We start from the raw sequence: 24497 nt of genomic DNA on the forward strand, positions 1-24497 counted from the left end.
GGAGACAGATAACCGTAGTTACAAGTACCGCAAATTCCATGGACTTGTCATACTTTATATTCTACACAATCACGTCTGCACCATTAGGGCTCAGTCAGACGGGCGTTTTTTCGCGCGATTTGCGCATCGCATGACGGATGCGCATCCGCAAATCGCGTGACCGGTGCGCGCAAGTCGCCCGAAAATCTGCTCCTAGCCGCGTTTCATTAGAAACGGGCCGGAGCTGTCCAGCGCAGTGCATTCAATGGAGACGGCAATACAGCCGTCTCCATTGAAAGCAATGCGCTGCGGGCGAGCCCGGGATGAATTGTCGGTAAGGGCTTAAATATATAAGCTCTTACCTGCAATTCATCCTAAAATGTGTTAAAATAAAAAAAAATTGTATACTCACCTTCTGCCGGCAGCCGAAGCTCCGCGCGGCCGTCCTGCAGTGGGTGTGAGTCAGACCTGCCCCCTGATTGGCTCAGCGCTGAGCCAATCAGAGGCATGCCTCACTCAGACCCATTCATGAATGGATGTGAGTCAGACCTGCCCCTAAGGCAGCAGTCACTCACCCATTCATGAATGGGTGTGTGAGTGTTTTCAGCCTCTGGTTGGTCAGGGCTGTGACCAATCAGAGGCAGATGATTCAGCAGGCGGGGATTTTAAAGCCCCGCCGGCTGAATAGTGCCGAGAAGCAGTTCAGGAGAACTGACAGCGGCCGCGGCTGGACTCCGGCTGCAGCGGAAAGGTGAGTATACAATTTTTTTTTATTTTAACACATTTTAGGATGAATTGCAGGGAAGGGGTTATATATTTAACCCCTTCCCGACAATTCACCCCGCGCACGCCGGCAGCCCATTGCTTTCAATGGAGCGGCTGTATTGCCGCTCCATTGAATTCAATGGGCAAACATCGTTCTTCTCTGCCACAGCTGTTACAGCCGCCGGCCCCATTGAGCGCATATACAGAAGAGAACAGGAATCGCAGATCGCAGATAGGTGCGATCTGCGATTTTTTTGTTCTATAATTTATCGGACGAGCGCATAAAAAGCGCTCATGTGTCCGATACCATTGCAAAGCAATGGTTTTAAAAAATCGCCGGACGCATGCGCAAATCGCGGCTAAAAACGCCTGTCTGACTAAGCCCTTAAGGAGAAAATATATAACCCTTTGTGCAAGACATCCAGAAGATACTGGGCAAAAACGGCTGATGCTAACAATTTAAATAGACCAACCTGGCTCTTTTTTTCCTTCTGTTCCAAAATCTTCTGCAAAACTTTCTTCTGTTTTCGACTGAGTGGTTTTTTCTTGGGAGCGCTTTCAGTTATTTTTTTTTGTTTAAACTTTTTGGATGGTAACACTAGAGCGTTGCTCTCATCCACACCCTTCAGTTGTTCGGCTCCTGGAAAATATTATTTTGTAAGTAGTAATGCTACCGTAGCTATCATATACATTACTTTGACACTGCTAACTACCAGCACTATCTCACCTTCTACTTCCACCTGCACACATTGCTCAGGTTTGGACTGGTCTTCTTTGCTTTGCACTTGTCTTGCTTTCCAGTTATGTCTTTTTCTCAGTTTACCCATGATGATATTTCTGCAATCAGTCATTAAACAGGAAATTAACATTTCATCTGCATCCCCTGGTAGGTATCATAGAAACTGCAGTAAGAGTTGGGCTGAAAGTCATGCTTGTCGAGCCGCTAATCTATGAAGGCGACGATGCTGAAGGCACGCAGGTTTCATGCACTTGTATGGCCATATTCACAAAGGGTGGAATTTGCTGCGGATTGTCCATAGAGGGCATTCCGCAATGCAAAATCTGTGTTAAAACACCCGTTTGGTGCAGATTTTGATGTGGAATTCAACCCTTCAGTTAAAGCAGTGAAATCCATACAGCTATGTCAATAGAAAAAAAAAAGGGGGAAAACACACCAAATACACAGATGAAATAAAAGAAGTGGAGGGGAAAAACTGCTGCATTTGACTGTAGGGGTGCTTCTTGGTTGGGGCCCCACCAAAATCATTTATTGCCTATCCACCAGATAAATGAATTATTACTGGGACCCCAGCGATCACAAAAATAGTGCACCCCAAATCCTCCTAGTAGTGAATGGAGCAACTGTGTGACCCCCTGCCCCAGCAATCATATATTTATCTCCGATCCTGAGGATGGGTGATAAATGATTTAGTTTGCTAACCCTTTAAGGGGTGCTGGTCATCACCTCTAAGCACCATAACTAAGTGTACCGGCTGATAGAATGGGTGATGAAGAGTCCAGGGTGTACTTCATGAAGGCCTGCTGCCCACGGACTGATATTTGCTGCGGGATCCGCGGCGGGCGTTCGCACCGCGGATCCGCAGTGAGCAGCGCCCCTAACACGCTATGGGAAATCGATTCCTCCTGCACACTTGCGGAAATCAATTATGGTTTCCGCAAGTGGAGGAAAAAAAATAAATAAATAAAAAAAATCGCAGCATGCTCTATTTTTTTTTTTGCGGATTCCATGTGAACGGCTTCCACTGAAGTCAATGGAAGCCGTCTGATCTGTGGCTCTTCTGCCATCACATTGCGGAAAGGTCACGAAGATTCCGCGTCTTTGCTTGGCGATGATGCTGTAAAAGCAGCCTGTTCAAAAAAAAAAATGTTGACCGCACATGTCTGACGGCTCGCCGTGCGGACCCTCTGCAGTACAGAGGAAAATAAACTAAACGCGGCCGCCGCTGCTGGCAGAGCCAGATTCCGCAGCAGACTCTGGCTCAGCAGTGTGCCATACTTTCCTGGCCACCTGTTCCCTCGCCGTCAGTCCTGGACGCTAGTCCGTACAGCAGACTCCTCTCTGTGTGCACACACTGCTCTCTATGCAGTGCACTGGCTGCAGTCATCAGTCCGCTGCAAGGACGGAGCGCTGGGGGCCAGGGTGGACAGCGGTGGAACAGCTAACCAGGTCAATATAAACCGCAGACCCTGGAGTCCAGCAGGACACAAACCTAGTTCATGGTGCTTGTAGGTTATGGCAGGTTCCCCCCAAGGGAAGTACATGAAGCACTGAATGCGGGGGCTTTTACATAAGGTCACTCTGCTACGTGGTGTCAGACCCCCGGGGGACCGTACAGCGGCGGACACACTGCACAACATACATATGCTACTCACGATGGGGAATCCCTGTAGAACACATGGGGAACACGTGACCCGGAAGCGGAAGTGACGTCGCGATCCTAGCAACCAGTGTCCCCCGGAGTCAGGGGGCATGTACATTGTGTTCCTGCTCACAGCAGTGCTTGTGGCATCCAGTGCAGTGTGGCTGTAGGACCCACATTGTGTATGTGATGCACATCACTGGAGGAAGAGGGTTGTGTGACTGGAGCTCCCATAATCCTGAATGCACACAGGCAGTTCTTCATGCGTTTTCTTTTCTTATGACACAAGAGCCAGATGTGATCCCAGCAGGGTGAAGGGCTTCCTGCCTCTGTAGTCCCGTTTGATCTGAACTCTCAAATTGCTTTGGCTGAAAAGACAACTGCCTGTGAGTTTCCAGCCTGCGGATCCGTTCACACATCGCTGCAGAAAACACTGTAGCAAATAATGTGGCTTTACCTTGAATGGCCGCAGTTCTGCCGCTAGCAAAGGTGAAGTTTATTAAAACGGCAACACTGACAATTTGTGGTAAAATGACATGAAGATTTTTGCCCCTAAATCGCCTCATATCCTCCGGCGCGGCTGAATCCCGCCTGCATACATGGACAGGAATATACATTTTCTTACCTGTCCAGCTCCAGCGCGGGTCTTCTCCGTGACGGCCGGATCTTCTTTCTTCAGCATGGTGGATGCGCCCAGGCACACCGGCAACGTGCTGGACGCATGTGCAGTGCAATGTCTTTTCTTTAAATCTCCTGTGGATCTGCGGCATGTCCACAGTGTCTACTGTGGGCGTGCCGCGGATCGGATGGCTTCCATTGACTTTGATGGAAGCCGCCCCGCTGGGTCTGCAAAAAAATGAAGCATGCTTCAATTTCTTCCCAGGGAAAAAAATCGCATCTGCATGCTTTAAATTGTTTTGGGGGTGCTAATGCATCCCTATGGGTGGCTAGAGGTGCGGATCTCCTGCACGGATTCCACAAATCAAATCTACCCAGGGACATTGGGCCTAAAGGCGTCTCCACTGCATTGTGAGAATAATAATCTTTATTTATATAGCGTCAACATATTCCGCAGCACTTACAAGACAGGGGGGACCAAATACAGAATACAAAGATGCAAAAACCTTACATACTACAGATAATGGGGTGATACAGAAGGTAAAGGGGCTGGAGATGTGTACGGTATGGTGAGGTGGAGAGTGAGGGATGCTATACACACACACAATGGTCAGGCCGTTTGGCGGCTGAATCAGTATGACTGCAGGGGGCAGTTGATTGTGGTTAGCAGGGATTGCAGTCAGTAGGACAGGGAGCATCTTATCAGGCGGGAGTACAGAGGGGTTTGGTTTAGAGGATGTGGTATGCCTCTCTGGAGGGGTGCGTTTTTTGAGTACGCCTGAGGTTTTGTGAGAAAGGGATTGCCCGCATAGTTTTGGGTAGAGTGTTCCAGAGGACTAGTGCTGCTCTGGAGAAGTCTTGGAGGTGGGAGAGAGAGGTTCGAATTAAAGGGGCACTTAATCTGATTTTATTAGCAGAGCAGAGAGACAGGGCTGGTTGATGGATTGAGATAAGGGAGGCAATGTAGGGCGGTGCGGTGCTGTGGAGGGCTTTGTGGATGAGGGTAGTGATTTTACAGTGAATTCTGTATTTGACGGGCAGACAGTGCAGTGACCGGCACAGGGCAGAGGCGTCCGAGTAGCTGCTAGACAGGAAGATGAGCCTGGCTGCCACATTCAGGATGGATTGGAGGGGGAAGAGTCTGGCGTGGGGGAGGCCGATCAGCAGCTAGTTGCAATAATCAAGTCGGGAGTGGATGAGGGCAGCAGTGAAAGTTTTCAGCGTGTCTATGGTAAGAAAGGGGCGGATTCTTGCAGCGCAGCTGACATGTTCTGGCCACAGATTTAATATAGGGGGTAAAGGAGAGATCGGAGTTGAATATAACCCCAAGGCAGCGGGCGTGCTGTCTTAAATGGAGATGTCAGGATGAGGTCGGTTAGTAGGGGGCAGAAACACCAGTAGGTCAGTTTTTGAGAGGTAAAGTTTTAGGTAGAGAGAGGACATAGTGTCATAGAGTCAGCGGACAGTCGGTGGCATTCTGAAGGAACGGTGCTGTGATGTCACGGGAAGAGGTTATAACTGGGTGTCATCAGCATAGAAATGGTACTGATAGCCAAATCTCCTGATGGTTTGTCCAATAGGGGTTGTGTAGATGGAGAAGATGAGGGGGCCGAGAACCGAGCCCTCAGGGACCGCAACAGCAAGAGAAGGAGGAGGAGAGGTAGAGCCAGCAAAGGAGATGCTGAATGAGCGGTCCGATAGGTAGTAGGAGAACCAGGAGAGAGCAGTGTCCTTTAGGCCAATGGAGCGAAGCATATTCAGGAGGAGTTTGTGGTCAACAGTGTCAAATGCTGCAAAAAGATCAAGGAGGATCAGTAGGGAGTAATCGCCCCTCAATTTAGCCTTCAGGAGGTCGTTTGACACTTTAGTCAGGGCGGTTTCTGTCGAGTGATGGGGGCGGAAGCTGTACTATAGGGGGTCAAGAGAGTTTTTTGAGAAATAGCTTATGAGGTGGGAGTAAACCAGGCGTCCTAGTAGTTTGGAGACTTTGAGATGGGTCACTAGTTGGCAGCATCAGTCGAGTCAAGAATTGGTTTCTTTAGCAGTGGGGATATGATAGCATGTTTGAATGAGAAGGGGAAGATGCCAGAGGTCAGAGAGAGGTTGAATATAGTGGTGAGGTGGGAGATGATCACCAGGGAGAGGGACCGGAGGAGGTGTGAAGGGAGAGGGTCGCTAGCGCAGGTGGTGGGGCGAGCAGAGGAAAGCAATCTGGAGACTTCTTCCTCTGTCACTGGTCTGAGTACAGACAGTGAGCAGGAGCTAGATGCAGTACTGACGAGACTAGGGTCAGGGCTAGTCTGGGATTGGAAGTTTGTGTCCTGCGGGATGTTGTCAATTTTCTTTTTGAAGTAGGCAGCAAGCTCTTTGGCACTGAGATCCGTCACTGGGGGCTGCGGTTTGGGCTGAAAAGGGAGTGAAAAGTATCAAAGAGCCGTTTAGGGTTGTGAGATAGTGAGGAGACGAGAGAGGTGAAGTAAACTTATTTGGTGCGATGGAGGGCGAGGTTGTAGGTTCTGAGCATGAATCTAAAGTGCAGTAAGTCGGCGTATGTTTGTGACTTTCTCCACAGCCATTCAGCACAACTAGAGCACCGCCGGATAAAGCGCGTTTGAGGCGTGAGTCAGGGTTGCCGAGCGTAATTTAGCTCCATCTTTGGTCCATGTTTTCGGGACTGCAATATGGAGCTGAAATAAATCTATGTATCTATTCACATACTTTTCACAGCTGTGTTTAAAAAGCGCAGCATGACCATTTTTGCGTTTGCCTCTGTATTACCATTATTTTGTATTGGACAAATACGGATCAGTATTTGCCCTGTAGAAAGTAACAATACGAAGGCGAATACTGATGACACATGGTTGTAATGTCATCTGTAACATGTTCGTAAAATGCTTGTCCAAAACTGGCCCTAGGGCTTATTCACACGGGCGTATTGTCACCGTGTATTACGCACACGTATTTTACCTGCGTAACACGCTGTGAATGGAGTCTATGGACTTTCATGCTTCCTTTCACATCTGTGTTTGAACTGCGAGTGGACACTGCGTATAATACGTAGGAGAAATAAATCGCAGCATGTTCTATTTCTCTGCGTATCATAAACAGCCCTTCCGTATGAAACGCTGTCCATTTGCAGGCATTGCGGAGGGGTGTTTCAATACGGAGCCCTGCTCTGTACAGAGTGGGGAATTCGACAAAGATAAAAAGTCACACTGCGCATGTCTGTGACGTCAGCATCCAGGGCATGCGCAAAGCCAATGGCAGCCCGTATGCGATCTCTGCGGGCAGAGCAAATGGAGGCTTCTGCTCCAAATACACAGTGGCTGGCGCTTGTAACTGCAGGCATGGCTTTCATTGAAATCTACACGACCCGTGCCTGCAGTTACACAGAGTTTGGCGCAGAAGCTTCCGCTCTGACGTCTGTGTTATTGTGACGCTGACAGCATGCGCCCGCTCAGCTGATCAGCTGGGGTCCCAAACGGCGGACCCAGCCTATCAACTATTGACGACCCATCCTGAGGATAAGTCATCAATAGTATTTTCCACGCAAAACCCCTTTAAGCAACCATATAAATCAGCAGGTTCACCCATCGGGCAGTTTAAACACCGATCGTCCAGTGATTCACATAGGAATGGGAAACGCTGAACGTTTAGCACACAAGAGTCTAAATAGGCTGCCCGAGCGCGGACGGGCTGGTAATGCCCTCACCAACTCATTCACTTCAGCCTCTAGTAAGATCTTTCCCAGTAGACAAGATCCCAGTGATGCTTGTTGCACAGTTGCTTCTGAAAGCTGTAATATAGAAAATCATTCTTGCCCGCAGTAACCAATCACAGTGCAGCTTTCATGTAACACGCCTTAAATGAAATGAGAGCTGCGCTGTGATTGGTTGCTATGGGCAACAAAGCCAGTCTCCTAACGGCGCCTTGTAAGTAGCCAAGCAGCGGTCAGCCACTTGTGTCCTGAGGTCGGCACAGGGTAGCAGCCGCTGTCCGGCCGGAACCCTCGCTGCTCCTTAGGAAGGGGCCGGTCTTCCGGTGCTGGGAGGAGACGGAGGGAGGACTCACACCTCGTACTGTGCAAGACGTCTCCTGCCATCTGCTGCTCTGCTGGGAATGGCTCTCCTGCGCTCCAGGCTGCCCCGGCTCCTCACCCTGCTGCTGGTGGCAGCGGCGCTGCTGCTGGGTGCCCAGGCTACCAGGAACCGCGGCCATGACAAGCAGAACAACTCCTTCCGCAAGGCGGCCACCGGCTTCTACCAGACCATGAGCAGCACCTTCGGCGAGGAGAACGTGAGAGTCGTGCAGAAGGTGGGAGACCGCGGCTGCAGCCGCCCGCTGAGCGCTGGCCGGGCACCTTACCTGCTGCAAGGGCATCCGTGCCCATCCCCCTCCGTGCTGCCATAGCGCTGCCCACTGCATACTCCTCACATGGGTGCCATACACGGCGGCTGTGGAAACCATCTGTTTGTGGCTACAGTCTGTAGTGCCACCCTCCTGCCTTACCGCTCTCGTCTGTAGTGCCACCCTCCTGCCTTACCGCTCTCGTCTGTAGTGCCACCCTCCTGCCTTACCGCTCTCGTCTGTAGTGCCACCCTCCTGCCTTACCGCTCTCGTCTGTAGTGCCACCCTCCTGCCTTACCGCTCTCGTCTGTAGTGCCACCCTCCTGCCTTACCGCTCTCGTCTGTAGTGCCACCCTCCTGCCTTACCGCTCTCGTCTGTAGTGCCACCCTCCTGCCTTACCGCTCTCGTCTGTAGTGCCACCCTCCTGCCTTACCGCTCTCGTCTGTAGTGCCACCCTCCTGCCTTACCGCTCTCGTCTGTAGTGCCACCCTCCTGCCTTACCGCTCTCGTCTGTAGTGCCACCCTCCTGCCTTACCGCTCTCGTCTGTAGTGCCACCCTCCTGCCTTACCGCTCTCGTCTGTAGTGCCACCCTCCTGCCTTACCGCTCTCGTCTGTAGTGCCACCCTCCTGCCTTACCGCTCTCGTCTGTAGTGCCACCCTCCTGCCTTACCGCTCTCGTCTGTAGTGCCACCCTCCTGCCTTACCGCTCTCGTCTGTAGTGCCACCGTCCTCCTTTACTGCTGTCTTCTGTAGTGCCACCCTCCTGCCTTACCGCTGTCTTCTCTGGTGCCACCCTCCTGGTTTTATCGCTCTCTTCTGTAGTGCCACCCTCTTGCTCTCTTCTCTGGTGCCACCGTCCTCCTTTACCGCTGTCTTCTGTAGTGCCACCCTCCTGCCTTACCGCTGTCTTCTGTAGTGCCACCCTCCTGCCTTACCGCTGTCTTCTCTGGTGCCACCCTCCTGGTTTTATCGCTCTCTTCTGTAGTGCCACCCTCTTGCTCTCTTCTCTGGTGCTACCCTCCTCCTTTACCATGCTCTTTTCTAGTGCCACGTTCCTGCCTTACCGCTGTCTTCTGTAGTGCCACCTTCCTGCTCTCTTCTCTGGTGCCACCCTCCTCCTTTACCGCTGTCTTCTGTAGTGCCACCCTCCTGCCTTACCTGCCGTGCCACCCTCCTGCCTTACCGCTGTCTTCCCTGGTGCCACCCTCCTGGTTTTACTGCTCTCTTCTGTAGTGCCACCCTCTTGCTCTCTTTTCTGGTGCTACCCTCCTCCTTTACCATGCTCTTCTGTATACCACCCGCCTGCCTTACCCGTCTCTTCTCTGGTGCCACCTTCCTGCTCTCTTCTCTGGTGCCACCATCGTTTGTGGTGCGTTTTTGAAGTATGGATGCTTGCTCTGAATAGTGTTACTGTGGCGGAGAGCGTTGTTACAATGTTGCTGATGGAACTGACGTTGCTCCTGCAGACCCCTCCTGATATGCTTGACCTATGCTGTGGAATTCTGCTCCGGTACCCGGCTGCGGGCGCCTGTCAGTTGCTGCCATGCAGGTGTTTTACTACTGATGTGATGCGCAATGATGTTGTGCCGCTGACCACGGTGACATTTTGTATGCATTGATGTTGGTGAAAGCAATTGGCAGAAACACCTGAGCATTACGGGCAGACAGATGTTGGCAGTCGGGCACCAGAGCAGGTATCTAAGGTAAATATATTAGAAAATGTGATATTTTCCAATATATATATATATGGGGTTTAGGGGTCTCATTTATCGTGCAATGCCCCTTAGACCTATAAATGAGATGCCTATGTTCCCTTAGTATGTATGTTACCTGATGCATTCACATACAAGAGTGACTCATGCAACTTCCGTTATCACAATACTGTTCGTGTCGAGCTCTATATAGAATGGAGAGCGGATCTAACCAGAGCACTGTACGGCTGCCAGGCCTCTTCTCTCTATAGATAGGAGCCTGTACGTGGGTGTCTGTGCCCGACTATATGATGCCTACGTCAGGCACTGTATATAGTTCACTAGAGGCAATGCTACTAGAGGATAATAGCTGTGTGATTACAGAGCAGTCGGCTCTCCTGACATGTCTTAGTAAATACAGGCGATAGAACATAGGAGCACCTGTTCTTAGCCCTCCGCACGGTGCCTTTACTCTGTTGCGCCTCCTAGACATTTCTGAACATATTGACAACTGGGTGTTACCAGTTGGGTTCCCTGCGGCTTATTGGCTTTTTACATTGCATCTCCACACCATTCGCAACCTGATTGGTGGTTTGGATTTACCCCTTCACAGTGATTGGTGGTTTGGATTTACCCCTTCACAGTGATTGGTTGTTTGGATTTACCCCTTCACAGTGATTGGTTGTTTCGATTTACCCCTTCACAGTGATTGGTTGTTTCGACTTACCCCTTCACAGTGATTGGTTGTTTCGACTTACCCCTTCACAGTGATTGGTTGTTTCGACTTACCCCTTCACAGTGATTGGTGGTTTCGACTTACGCCTTCACAGTGATTGGTGGTTTCGACTTACGCCTTCACAGTGATTGGTGGTTTCGACTTACGCCTTCACAGTGATTGGTGGTTTCGACTTACGCCTTCACAGTGATTGGTGGTTTCGACTTACGCCTTCACAGTGATTGGTGGTTTCGACTTACGCCTTCACAGTGATTGGTGGTTTCGACTTACCCCTTCACAGTGATTGGTGGTTTCGACTTACCCCTTCACAGTGATTGGTGGTTTCGACTTACCCCTTCACAGTGATTGGTGGTTTCGACTTACCCCTTCACAGTGATTGGTGGTTTAGGTTGGCTCGAGTAGAGGCGGTGTTGAATAGGGATATATGCTTCCTTGCGCTATTTGACGTTGTCCAATCACTGCTGTTGTGTAGGACACACCCCCTCTGATAGTTGGCAAGTCATTCATACATTTCTTGGAGTATGCACACAACACAGAGTTCTGTCTAATGGGAGATGCAGATATTTATTAATCCTCTGGCGCAGATCTCTCCAGGAATTTTGGAAGAATGCTGCGTCATCTGAGAGGGCATGACGGAAGTCAATGGGGACTATTCTATGCCGCTCAATTTTATCATGGATGGTATGGGTTACTGGAAGCCTCATTCTGTTGAATGGGACAGTCGCAGAAATGTCTGCAGCAGATCTGCCATGTGCCGGTATACCCTGAAGGCATGTATGTGTACACGTAGTGTTTACTCTGTGGTATTTCCAGTATAGATGTATTACAGTACAAGCACAGTGGATGTGATTTAACCCCTTCCCACTCTGCGCCATAGTATCACATTGTTGCAGGAAGGCCATCACTTGTGGATGCCGCCTGCATTATACAGCTTGTGCAAACGGTCGAAATTGAAGGTAATGCCCATCCTGCCTATTTAACCCTCTTGATGCCTCAGTTAGTACTGACCATGCCATCTAAGGTGTTAACAGAGTTCTCTACCTATTTGTGTATATGGAGAAAAATATCAATGTAGCCGGCAGGGAGAAGCTCGCGGGGAGCTGCCTCTGACTATCCTCTTCTTGTACAACCTCCAGTAGTCGCACCATCACTACTTGATACAACAAAATAGAGCAGTTTGGTCCGTATGTAATTGCATGACATTTTAGTTATCCAAATTTCTTGTTTCTTTTGTTAGTTCTTCTCCCGACTGACTGAGAGGTTTGTGTATGGAGTCGATGTGTTGGTGGACACTCTGTGGAGAATATGGACAGACTTGCTGGATGTCCTTGGGATTGATGGTGAGTAGATTATTCTAAGCATGTCTTTTTAGAAGCAGCGGTAACCTCCTGGATAAGGTGGAGTAGCGCAGATAACAATGAAAAATATTTCTCCGTAAAGATGTTATTAAAGGGGTTGTACGAAACTTAAAGGGATATTTCTGCCATTTAACCCCCTTCAGTACTGATGACCTCTCCTCAGCTCCTACACTCACTGCAGCGGGCTGGATGTTGACTGTTCCATGCACAATAGGGGCCGGACCTGGAAGTGCTATAGGAGATATGGCTCCCATTAATTTCAGTAGGAGAGAAGCCTTCTGTTGTACTTTCAGCTCTGATCCAGGGGTCTGAGCCAGTAATAGTGTAGTAGAAGGCTTTGCTTCCACTGAAATCATTGGTAGCTATACCTTTTTTATGGCACTTCTGGCTCCAACCGCAACGTGGATGGAGTTGTCAACATCCAGCCTGCTGTAATGGCTGTGGGGGCTGAGATCAGGTGATCACTTGGGGTCCCAAGTGGTGGTATCCCACCAATCTACTACTGATGACCAATCCTGAGGATAGGTAATCAGTATTGAAAGAAGTTAAATGCCCAGGAAAGCCCCTTTTAAATATAGATAACCCATCCTTAAGATATTCATTAGAAGAAAACAGCTGTTCCTGCAGAGAGGAAGCTAAATACACGGTAATGCACAATGGGCATATTAGTTATGAGTAGAGATGAGTGAGCCTACTCAGCCACGCCCCTTTTTCGCCCGAGCACCGCGATTTTCGTGTACTTCCGTACTCGGGCGAAAAGATTCGGGGGGTGCCGTGGGTGAGTGGGGGGTTGCAGCGGGGAGTGGGGGGGAGAGAGAGAGGGCGCCCCCCGAATCTTTTCACCCGAGTACGGAAGTTCTCTAAAATCGCGGTGCTCGATCGAGTAATTATTCGAAACGAGTAGGTTCGCTCATCTCTAGTTACGAGTTATTAAAACTGCATATTCCTTTAGAACATAATAAAATGTGACAATCAACTAACAGTGAGGAAAAAGCTTCCAATACTGTAGCTAGGAAAAGACTGCAGAATTTCCAAGTACCCACTCTTGTTCTTCTCTTCTAACCATTTTTCATCTTTCTGTAGTTCCATTGTGTGTGACAGATCTAAATGGCTATCTATTCAATAAGTACAGTAGAAATACTGAAATTAAATGGATAGTTTAGTTGCTCAGTTTCAGACGGTCTAAAAACCAGCGGTGATTTTTGCACTTATGCGATTTAAACACGGATCATTCTGTGTTTTACATAGGAATGTGAAACGAAGCACTAAACGATGGTGCAAGAATCGTGCCGTGTAAACGGGCTGCCCGAGTGCCAACGTGCTTGTGATGACATCACCAGCTTGTTCTAAGAATCGTGAGACTCTTGGCCCGTGTAAAGGTTACATGTTGTCCCAAAAGTCATGTCTCCTTTGAGGAGGCCCCAGCCCTAACTGTTGGAGATCCTCTGCAATAGACAATGAGCAAAGAATTACTCTGCAAACACATTTTTACTAAATATTGTGCTGCAGCTGGTGATTATTTTAGCATCCGTTTTGTTGAATGTATTTAAAAATATTTTTATTGCATTTGTTTCTCCTGCTTTATACTAATTGTGCATTTATTTTTTTTCTTTTCCAGCATCCAACCTCACCCACTACTTCAGTCCAGCATCAGTCGCCAATAACCCCACTCGAGTCCTGATGCTGGTAGTGGCTGTTCTCCTGGCCTATTGGTTTGCCTCTCTTTTCCTGGGATTTTTCTTCTATGTTTTACATGTTATTTTTGGACGTTTTTTCTGGCTGGTCAGAGTTTGCCTCTTTGCGCTCTCCTGCGTTTATATACTCCAGAAGTATGAAGGGGAACCAGAACACGCCATGCTGCCTCTTTGTTTTGTTGTAGCCATCTACTTTATGACAGGGCCGGTTGGAGTTTACTGGAGGAGGAATAACAATAGCAACCTAGAAGACAAGATCGAGCACTTAGACAATCAGATCAGGCTATTGAATATCCGCCTTTCAAGGGTCATAGAAAGTCTGGATAGAACCAATGACCAGTAATCCTCACATGTGCGGTAGATCACACCAGCTCCCTCTAGCACATAAAGCACTCTTGTTTGTAGACCAGTTGTCTGATGTGTATCTCTAAAGTTATCAGAGTAAGAAATTCTTTGTCATAGAAAAACTATGTAATATAAATGCAATAGGCCAAAAAAAGATTTTGCCAACTTACATGTTCAGGTTTTACAAAAATACCTTTTTTTTGGATCAATCCCACTATTATTAGAGACTTCAATTAGTTGTAAAGTTGAAGATTTTTCTACCTTGCTAACATGTATTGTAGCCTTCTTACGGTGTACCTTACACATTTGGAGGTACTGTTTGCTAAAATACTGTGGAATTGCTATTTCGTAGCCAAATCACTTTTCTTTTGAACATCAGGGCAGCTGCAGAGAGATCAAAACTCTCCCAATTACCCATCAGCAAAATGTAGATCCCATAAAACTCAAGAGCAAGTAATCTGAATATCCAATAACCTCTCTGCTGCCTATACCTCTTTTCAAACATGTAATAACTGCTTTGGCTGATAACATATACACACATGTAATCAAGAAATTCTTCGCTCCCTTAAGAAAACTAATATAAAATGAGCCAATACAGGTAATTAGGAACAACTTGCTTAACTTATAGAGCAGCTCCACTATTCTTATTTCCACCTAAAGGTCCGTACACTTCAACATGGGCACCATTGGTGGCACAAGCAATGTCCAATGTTTCTCGTAACATTCACCGGACTCTTGGTTTCCTAAATTGCCCGTTCTGTGTATGACACCTTTTTCTTGCAGTCAGTGCTGGGTATGTCTGTTAAAAACTTTTTTTTTTCAGGTTCGTAACTGTACCACTTCATTTTTAATGAATTTTCTTAAAGGGAACCTGTCAGCTTAAATACGCTGTCCGGTTTGCAGGCATCATGTTGTAGAGCAGGAAGAGCCGAGCAGTTGGATATGTAGGTTTATTAGAAAAGATTCAGTATAACTTGTATTTTATTCATATAAAGTGTTCATTCTGAGCTGAACAGTCCAATGGGCGGTCCTATCAGTGATTGGCAGCGACCCCTGTATGCAGTCATACACAGTAAGCCATCAATCACGGATAGGACCGCCCACTGCACCTCTAAGGTCAGAATAAGCAAATATGTAAATTAACACAATAGAAGTTATACTTAATGTTTTTACAAAACTGTCAATTTGCTCAGCTCCTCCTCTTCTGTTACATGCTGCCTTCAAACTGGACTACATTTTCAAGCTAACCTGTTCCTTTTAAGAGATGAAGAATTTCTGGACACAGTGTATATTAACCAGACTAGCACTAAGGGCTGTTTCAGACGACTGTATATCGGCCGGGTATTCACACCGGCCGATATACGGCGTCTCTGTCTGCAGGGGGAGGAGGCTGGAAGAGCCGGGAGCAGTGCTCTGAGCTCCCGCCCCCCTCTCTGCTTCCTCTCCACCCCCTCTCCGCCCCTCTGCACTATTTTCAATGAGGGGAGGCTGGAGGGGCAGAGCTAATTCCCAGGAACTTAGCCCCGCCCCTGTCCTACCTCCTCTCATTGCAAATAGTGCAGAGGGGCGGAGAGAGGGTGGAGAGGGGGCGGGAGCTCAGCGCACTGCTCCTGGCTCTTCCAGCCTCCTTCCCCTGCAGACAGGCGCAGTATATCGGCCGGCGTGAATACCCGGACGATATACGGTCGTTTGAAACAGCCCTTAAAAGTGGTTGCACTCTTTAAGCTAAGTAGAGTAATCGGCTACATGCGATCTGGCTGATGCTGTCATTGGAATAGATACAGGTAGCTCATACATGTAGATATTGGTGCACAATGAGTTTTTGTTATCTGTTCTCCCTTCCCTCTTTCCCCTAGCCCAGGGAAAACCTCAGATTCATTTTCAAATGAATCCTCCATGGGTTCTATTGACTTACCTGGTGTCTATTGGGTTTTCTTCCTTCTTTTTTTTTTGCCCCTTTATTATGGCAGGAATAGTGCTTCTGTCTTCGCCACCAAAAAACAATGGAAACCCGATGGAACAAAACCAGGTACAGAGTTTGTCTCTTTGGATGGGAACAATTGTCGGAAAAGAGATTGGACCTCTGTAATGCAATTCTGCACTGAGCCAAACACATTTGATTGTTTTCTTGAGTGGATAATTTTTAGTTTTTCTTCCTGGTTAAGAAGAAAGTAGATACAAACATAGGAATTGGAAGAAAGTGTTTTATGTGCATCCTTAAAAGCAGCTCACTGCCTAAAGTCTTGCATATACTAAGATTATCAATCTGTATAAAATCTACTTGATTTAAATTGTTTTTTTTTTCTTGTTTGTTTTTTTTTAGATCAAGAATATTTTTTAAATAGGAAGTAATTACTGTTGTGTCTTTTATACTTTTTCTTTTCCTGCTTGTGCTGAGTGCACAGTTCTGTGGATTATTTAGGTAGGCTATAAATATATATACAGTTCTATGTGCTGTAACAGCTGTGGTTTATGTTGTAATACACTTTATAGAATAGCAGGTTTTATTAGACGAGTTTATACTGTATTGTTTTTATTGTGTTGTTGGGGGATGATTGAAATTTAGTTTGCAAATTTTACTTGGTTGGAAAGTTAGCAGCTGAATTTCCCAGCACCTGTTGCTGCTTAGAGCTTTCTCAGGGTTTACAAGCAGCAATAAACTAGTTGTCTTCAATGTGTTGTGCGCATAATGTGATCACGAGCCTTCCCCCTCCCTTTTTTTTAATTTGTGAAGACCAATCATATTTCAGGTTCCAACTACAAGTAATATTCCTGTTAAGTTCTGAATTATTATTTTCTCCATCTAGGGAACATTGTTATTGGAGTGTATGCTGGTAAACGAGGACCTGAAATGAGGGCATTAAAATGGAATTAGTTTTGTTCAAGCATTGGTATGTTATTGGTATAACCCATATTTGTGTTACTTTTATAGCGATCCATTCTACATTAGGTGTTTTGTCTGGGTGCGGTCTCATTGGTTTTTGGCCACTTTCAGATAAGCATATTTTAACTCTGTATCTGGTTCATGTTTTGCAGATCACAATACAGAACATATGCACTTCTATGTAAGGTTGGGACATCGACACAAAAATGTTGATAGTCGATAGTATCGGCTATCAGTGAACAAACTATCGATTATTGTAAAATATCAGTGGAAAACTATTGATATTTCGACTTTTAAAAATGCTGTATTAAAATAAAACCAGTCTAGGGTTAATAAAGCAACACAGTCAACAAAAAAAAATATAGTTTTCTTTTAAAACTTTAAACTGTTGAATTTATTAACTTATAACTATTATTTACATCATGAAAATATATTAAAGTTACAAATGACGGGATGTGAGCGTGATCTCTGTGTGTTTGTGGGGCTGCGTGCCCTGCATTTTTTCAAGTTGCCGCTGAGAGACCAACGGTCTCCTTGGCAACTTGTAAACAATGCAGGGCCTGGTAATGCGAACGCAGTGCCCCGAACACAATTGTAATTGCGTTAGATGGGTCCTTATGTTTTCTATGGGCACTGTGTTCGCGTTATACGCTGAACGCACAACATGTCGCGTCTCCTTTTCTGGACGCGACCTTCATGCGTTCAGCGCAGCCCTCCATTTGCATGCGGAAATGCTTTCATTTAGAAAGCATTGCCCACATCCATCGTGTTAGACGCAAGCGTTCAGAGCCTCATCTAACGCGATGAACAAACGCATGTGGAAAAGGGGCCTAAGACCCCGCTTTTTCTAAGAGTCGTTTTGCCTGAAGCTAACTTATTAGTGACAAAGAGTCACCTCACACTTTCCAAAAGTTTCTAGAACTTGTTTATAAGTTCATTAGTGCCTCGAGCAAAACTACATCCTGTACCAACACAAAGGAAGGGGCAGAATGTAAAGAAAGAAAACCTGGTCATTAGACCACAAGGTATGTTTCTTCTTTACAAAAATCCATATTATATCGCCCTAAACTATCGATGTTACCGATATATTGGACATAATATCGATGAAAAGTATTGCCAAAGCATTAGCGATATATCTGTTTTCGATGTCCCAACCTTATTTCTATGTATCTATTCACATGGCTGTAATTCCCATAGACATGACCTATTTTAGTTTCTTTAATATTGCTATTTTCTATTGGGCAAATACAGATCAGTATTTGTCCAGTAGAAAATCACACCATTATGGAGTCATCTGCAGCACCTCTGTATTAAGTATGTGTTACTATACGCTCGTCTGACACTGGCCTTAGACATTGATAGTGATGAGTATTTTTCCAGACCATTATCCTAGGCCAAAGTTGACCTATATAAATAAGATGTGATTGTTTTCAGTAAGAGAAACCAAGTAATCTTGCAGATATACCTGTTTAACGGCTAACAGAGAGGTGATGTTACAGCAAGATTTTGAACTTACTGAAGGTTCTTCCTCAGGCATAATAGGATAGATCTGAAGAATCGTCTATAATGTACACATACATATAGAAGGGCACAGACTTAAGGCCCATTTACACGAAACTATTATCGCTCAAACTTTGTTCGGAAAAAGGGCCTTAAATGCTTAAATAGCGCACTGATGCGGATGTGAGAGGTTTATGGTCTCTACATTGGTGTTGGGGGTAACTCGGTCTGTGTGTTATCTCTGCTCCCGATCTCTCATACTCCACTCTACCACGAACCCTTTTGAAATATTTAGGCCTGTGTTGAGTGTCAAAGATGGTTATAAACTTGTACTCCCAAATTCTTAACATCATAGGAGAAATTGGGAATACAAATTTATAACAATTTAGCCATTAAAAAGTATCATATCTACAAGGTTACTTTGTTTCTCTTGCTGGGAACAACCACATTTTGCTCTACTGGCTAACGCTGTACCGAACGTTTTCATTGGACTATATAAATAAGAAACCTTAATCGTAGGCATTTAATTGCGTTCCGTTTTCCAGTTGTATTGTCTAAAGTTGATGGCTTAAAGAGGTTTCTCCACCAAAACCAGTGACTGTTTATGGCTAGTAGATTAGACTTTGCATGAAAGATGTCAGTGTATGATTGAGAGATGCCAAAGGACCCCATTTAGAAATGTTGGTGATCATTCTTGGTTCATGCATATGACTTCATCAAGCTGGTTGTCTAATCCTTCTCAAATGTTATAAGTTATTCAAAGTACATTTTTCTTTATACCAGTTTTTGTTAGTTGCCTCTAGAGGTAGTGATTTGCTAGAATACCCTAAGAAAAGAAGAAATCTTCCCATTTGGGTTGCGTGGTGTGCTTCTAATTCTATATATTAATACACATGTAACATGAGTGCCTGAATGGTATTGTATTGGCCCAAGAGAGCTATGATTTTCCATGTGACTGATTCACTTTTTCAAAGGGGTTGTCACACCAGAGACAACGCCTCTCAAATTGGCTACCAAGGTGATCAGTTAATCACTTATGGTCCTGCTTCAGGCAAACGGCTGATCCTACTGGCGAAAGCTGTCGCCAGTCAGATGAATAGGCGTCTATGTAATACAAGCCTGACAAAACAGGAGCTGCTCTTTTATGGGGGCTTCTGAGCAGGGGACCCAGTCCATGACCTCATATGGACAAGAGTTGTCTTGAGAATAGCCCTTTTATGCTGGAAGTCTAATGCAAAATAACTTGGAAAAAAATGCTTACACTAAAAGCGTTTAAGGGTTTAGTAGGTTTTTCCCAGTACATATTATTTAGGCACAGACTACTGAATTGACAATCTAGAATTTAAATTTTTTTTGGGGTCAACCATTGTCTATGCACTGGCTTACCAATCCTTTAATAATGCTGTAGTGTTAAGGGTGTTGCTTAAGGAAAAATACCGTTTATGGTTAAATTCAGCCCATAATCATAAAGATGTTTTTTGTTTTGTTTATGTTTTGGATTTATACTTATAAAGAAAAAAAAAAGTGTTTATCACCAGATATTCCAGAAATGTGAGAATAGTGCCATCTGCTGTTTCTATTGAAGAGCCTTTGTGTCCAGTCCACCTCTGTAAGTGCTTATCTGCTGTAACCCTGTCTCATTCTTATCACTTGCTTCGCATCTTTTCTGACCTTATGAGAAGATGCAGCCGCTAAGGATCGTTCTACACTCCTTCCACGAGAAGCAAGACTGAGCATGTGTGACCACCTTGAAGCAACTACTGAGGTGGTCAAAGAATAGAACCAGCAGGTGACGCTGTTCTAACATTAGTTCTCTAAGAGGTGTAAATGCGAAAAAATATTTATTATTGGGCTGGATTTACCTCTAAACAATATTTCCATAGGATAGCAGCTTTAACAAATACTGTATTGCAAAGCATTGTCTGTATTTCTGCAATATATTCATTTGTATTCGACTTCTTATAAATGCAAATAAAGAGCGTTCTATTTTGCAAGTACCACCGATTTGGAGGGGTGGGTAGTAAAACTTGATGGACAGCTTAAAGATATTCCTGTTTCCGCCTGGGCTACACAGACTTCTTGTAATGCTCCTCATTGATTTTAATTGAATGACAACTGGAGGCCACAGGATTGCATATAACCCAATGTAATGCTTTGATTTTTAACTTTGCACTGCAGCTGTAGCTTGAATCAGTAGCGTAACAAAGTCCCTGTGGAGCCCTGGCCGTAAATGCACTGTTCTTGACATCCCTTTTTATATTCAAGTAGGAAATGCACTGTATGTTTAAGGTGTATCCTTCTTCTAAACATAGAGGAGGTAGCCATTTTGAAGACAGTCACTCCAGCTGATTTGCTTTCTGTAAGTCCTGAGAATGATTTGCTTCCTCATAAAAATTGATTCTTAAAAGGAATCCGTCAGCCACTTTTAGCCCTATAAGCTAAACATCTGCACTCAAAGTAGCTGACCCGCTGAGTCTGGGGATGTAAGTGTTTGTCTGCCTACCTCATCATTCCTTCACTCCCTTCCCCTGCTGTCGGTGCTCAAAGCCACCACTGAATGCATTGAGAGGTGTGATAAGTAGTCCGCTCATTCTAATTACTACTTATCACGCCACTGAATGCATTGAGCACTGACACCAAAGGAACGACGGGGAAGGCAAGTCTAAGACCCCATTTACACTGACAGATGATCGTTCAAAAGTCGCTCAAACGATAGTTTGACAGTTTTAAGCGAACATCTTTGCATACTCTGTAGTAGCTACTTAAGAGCTATGCAGGCGGAGCGGGACACCGCCACTATCACTCGGTTAACAATACAGCTGTTCTGCAGAAGCAAACAGCTGTATTGTTCTCTGCGATTACAGCTCACGTCCTGCTGTGAAATACCACTGGGACACAAGCTGAAATCTTATCAGCGCTGCCGACTGCGATATCAGCCTGCACCGCTGATAAGAGTTCATCGCTCAATTCAAGAAAACTAGAATTGAGCGAGGAACGAATCGTGCACGAAAACTGCATGATGTCCGTGTATTTAGATGCTACGGTTATCGCTCAAAAGACGGCTTTGAGTGAGAATTGTATCTAAATGGGCCTTAAAAGTTAAATCCCACGGGGCAGCTACTTTCAGCCCATAAGCTTAGTTTATAGGGCTAAAGATAGCTGACACATTCCCTTTAAACGTGCCATAACATGTCCGCCACCACTATCTGTTGGTGACGGGTACACATTCTGTAACTCAGGGAAATTAGATTAGCGCTTTTTCTTTTTTCATAATATCAACATACCTTATATAAGAAAACATAGATGTGAGGTGTGTGATATATAATATTTTAGTGTCTGGTTATTATAACTAATTGGGAACCACATAATGGATGACATACATACTCATCCTGATAAATTTTATTGGGGATAGACCATTGAGCTGGTAGTGTTCCCTGTCCACGCAAACTGTCTAAAACAGAAACTTTGTTTGCATGAAAATCTCGAAAAAAGTTACATGAACCACCACCATAAAATGCTGCTGTCTCACTCCAAAAAGTCTGTAAGTAGCCTAGTCTTAAAGGAACATTCTAGATCTCTTATAGTGCCCTCTAGTGCTGTCTAGTGTAGTGACAGGCACTTATTTTAGTCTTCTGTCATTTAGGAGTTAATATGAAGTGATTCTAGCAAATTTACATGTAAAACTGTGCGGCATGCTCCCTCCAGCAAGCAGGCCAGTGATATGTGGGCTGCCTCTGATTGACAGATTTCTCCTTATGCGCAGTCATGCAGAGAAGCTTGGATTCCTCGCTGACAGCACTGCACGGTTTTGCATGCAAGTTCTCTAAAATTACTTCATGTTAACTGCTAAGTAACAGAATGCTGAAATCTGTGTCTGACCCTACAGAACTCTGCACTCAGAGGGTGACATAAAGGATCTGACAGGTACCTTTTACGGTATGTTCACACAGCACATTTTGGTGCAAAATCAAATTATGCGCCAAAGACTACTTAAAATGTTTCTCATTGCAAAGAACGAGCAGAGATGAGGACAGGTGAGCCTGCAATGGGGGAGGGAAAAGGGGCGACGGCATGGTAGTCTCTGCGTATATGCGCTGGGACCCATGCCGTCTGAATGGGCGCACAAACGCTTGAATTGTGCGCCCATTCACCTGTTTTAGCTCTCCCAACGTAGCCTATATCGGCCGGCCGTGAAAATGGCGGGCGATATACCCTCGTGGGAAAGACTCCTGAGGCTGTATTTACACGGGCAACTGCAATATCATTCTGAGAAACCCAGACCAATATCGCACCCTTAAATCTGCGATTTCACAAGCAATTGTGATGCGTTTTGTGAGAAAATCACATCGCTGCACACATGATTTTTCTTTTTTTTTTTCATGCACATGAAAAGCCCATATTATTGCAAAGGTAAAAATAGTAACTTGCATTTACATGTGAGTGCATTGTAATTTTTTTTTATTTTTTTTTTTTTTTACATCCATAGAGTTTAATAGACAATTCTGTTCCAAAATCGCCCATGCTATAATTTTTCGTTTTCACTTTCTTGGTTTGAGCGAGAAATTGCTCACGTAAATTAACACATTGAAAACAATCGGTGCTTTTCAGGTGTGATTTTTGTGCGGCCTGCAATGCACAGAAATTGCACATGAAACTTGTCCGTGTCAATACAACCGTAGGGCTTATTCACATGAGCATATATCGGATGGCGTTTTCATGGCCAGGCCAATATACCCTACTATGTGATGCACGAGCTTGGCGTATATGCAGTTGGGCAGAGGGAGGCAGCATAGATCTGCTACACTGTCTCTCCCTTCCCTACCCCTCGCTGTCTCACCTCTCCCCCCTCTGGCTGCTCGCAATGGGAGGGGACGGAGCTAAGCTCCCAACCCTTGTCTGCAGCCAGTAATGGGAGGGGATGGGGCGGAGCTTGGCTCAACCCCATTCCACCCCCTCCCATTGCAAACAGACGAAGGGGGAGGGAGTTTAGTAGTCGCGCTGCTAAACTCCCTCCCTTCTCCGGCCGCTGTCATTGGTTCCCATAGGAGTCTACAGCAGCGCCCGAAGTCCGGCCAGGAAGATAGTTCCAGTACTATCTTTCCTGCCTGGCGTAAAAGCACCCGGCTGGGCGCTTTTACACTGCGGGATATGCCTGTGTCATCTGAGGCATTGGAATCCAATGCCTCAGATCATAGTGTATGCCGGCCGTAAAAACAGCGGCCGAGATACGCTCATGTGAATAAGCCCTTAAGCTGACTTTACACACTTAGATAGAAAATGGAAGCACTTGGTCAACATTTGGCCGAACAGTCACTGCTTAAAACGTGCCAGACTGAATTGTTCACATCGGTCATACAAGTATACAGACTATATGTTTTGACAGTGTCCGTGAAAATAAACCCCACGCGTAGTAACAATCACATGCTAAGCTGACAATGCGATACATGTACCTTTTGTATTAGAGGAGCATCAGGAAAACGCCTACCTTTTCAGTGGGTGTACACTGTGTTAGGTTTTATATCTGTGCAGCCATCAGCTGGCCCAATCATACTGCCATTTCATGTGTATGGAGATCTTTTTTGTATACAGTCTTACTCTTGGCGCAGTGTTCGTAAATTCTAGGTCAGAACCATTAGTTTTAAGGAAAATGAATGGTTTAGGTTCACATGGTTACAGTCCCTTCCAGTACAAATACTAGATGTAGCCCATATAGACGTGCTAGTATAGACTATACTCTCAAGCTATGGCGTTGTATTTTATAGCCTTAGACGGTTAACGTTTTACTGAATATTCATTAAAGGAAATGTATTGCCTATATTTATTTACTAATGGAATCCCGATCCTAAAATGTACACCATTTTTTTCCCCTGCTATTCTTGTATTCTAAATGTAGCATTTCTCTTGTTGGATTTTCTGTAATTGATTAGAGGGGCAGCCGTCTAGCAGTCACATGGACCATAGATACCTGTAATTGGCAAATTATTCATTAACGTCTATATGAGTGTTCTAGGCATGTATTATTACTTCTACCAGGTGAACTGTCACCTATTGTAATCCTGCCTGTGATGATCATGAGATGACCACCGGTGAGGAAGAAGCCCGCATATTCCTAAGCGATTGGTTCCCCTCACCGTCCAGCTGCTAATTATCAGCATTCTCCCTATTACAGGGAAAAGCTATCATTCAGCAGTGGATGG

General features: G+C 45.6%; 2 protein-coding genes across 5 annotated transcripts in view; one reads left to right on the forward strand and one right to left on the reverse strand.

The window, feature by feature from the left end:
* DHX37 (DEAH-box helicase 37) overlaps positions 1 to 8248 on the reverse strand; it is a 36766-nt gene extending 28518 nt beyond the window's left edge. Inside the window, exons 1-3 of one of the 4 annotated variants that reach the window (XM_066603388.1) lie at positions 8109 to 8248; positions 1472 to 1581; positions 1218 to 1384 (exon numbers count right to left, since the gene is read on the reverse strand). In XM_066603388.1, the coding sequence (XP_066459485.1) occupies positions 1218 to 1384; positions 1472 to 1571 (267 nt within the window). In that variant the 5' untranslated portion in view covers positions 1572 to 1581; positions 8109 to 8248. Of the gene's footprint in view, positions 1 to 1217; positions 1385 to 1471; positions 1582 to 2975; positions 2995 to 3125; positions 3195 to 8108 lie in introns of those variants that run through there. The other 3 variants (XM_066603391.1, XM_066603389.1, XM_066603390.1) reach the window with 3 other exon arrangements.
* Positions 7711 to 13975, forward strand: BRI3BP (BRI3 binding protein). Its single transcript, XM_066603392.1, has 3 exons — positions 7711 to 8057; positions 11757 to 11859; positions 13496 to 13975. The coding sequence occupies exons 1-3, from the start codon at positions 7863 to 7865 to the stop codon at positions 13912 to 13914; spliced, it is 717 nt and encodes a 238-aa protein (XP_066459489.1). The 5' UTR covers positions 7711 to 7862; the 3' UTR covers positions 13915 to 13975.
* The last annotated feature ends 10522 nt before the right edge of the window (positions 13976 to 24497 follow it).

This window comes from Eleutherodactylus coqui, chromosome 5 (assembly GCF_035609145.1).
Source record: "Eleutherodactylus coqui strain aEleCoq1 chromosome 5, aEleCoq1.hap1, whole genome shotgun sequence".
NCBI lineage: Eukaryota > Metazoa > Chordata > Amphibia > Anura > Eleutherodactylidae > Eleutherodactylus > Eleutherodactylus coqui.

Bases quoted from the DNA above. Each gene is read 5' to 3' on its own strand.
- BRI3BP (XM_066603392.1), top strand. From the start codon at position 7,863: ATGGCTCTCCTGCGCTCCAGGCTGCCCCGGCTCCTCACCCTGCTGCTG. The intron at 8,058-11,756 runs GTGGGAGACCGC...TTCTTTTGTTAG, and splicing joins ACGTGAGAGTCGTGCAGAAG to TTCTTCTCCCGACTGACTGA. The intron at 11,860-13,495 runs GTGAGTAGATTA...TTTCTTTTCCAG, and splicing joins GGATGTCCTTGGGATTGATG to CATCCAACCTCACCCACTAC.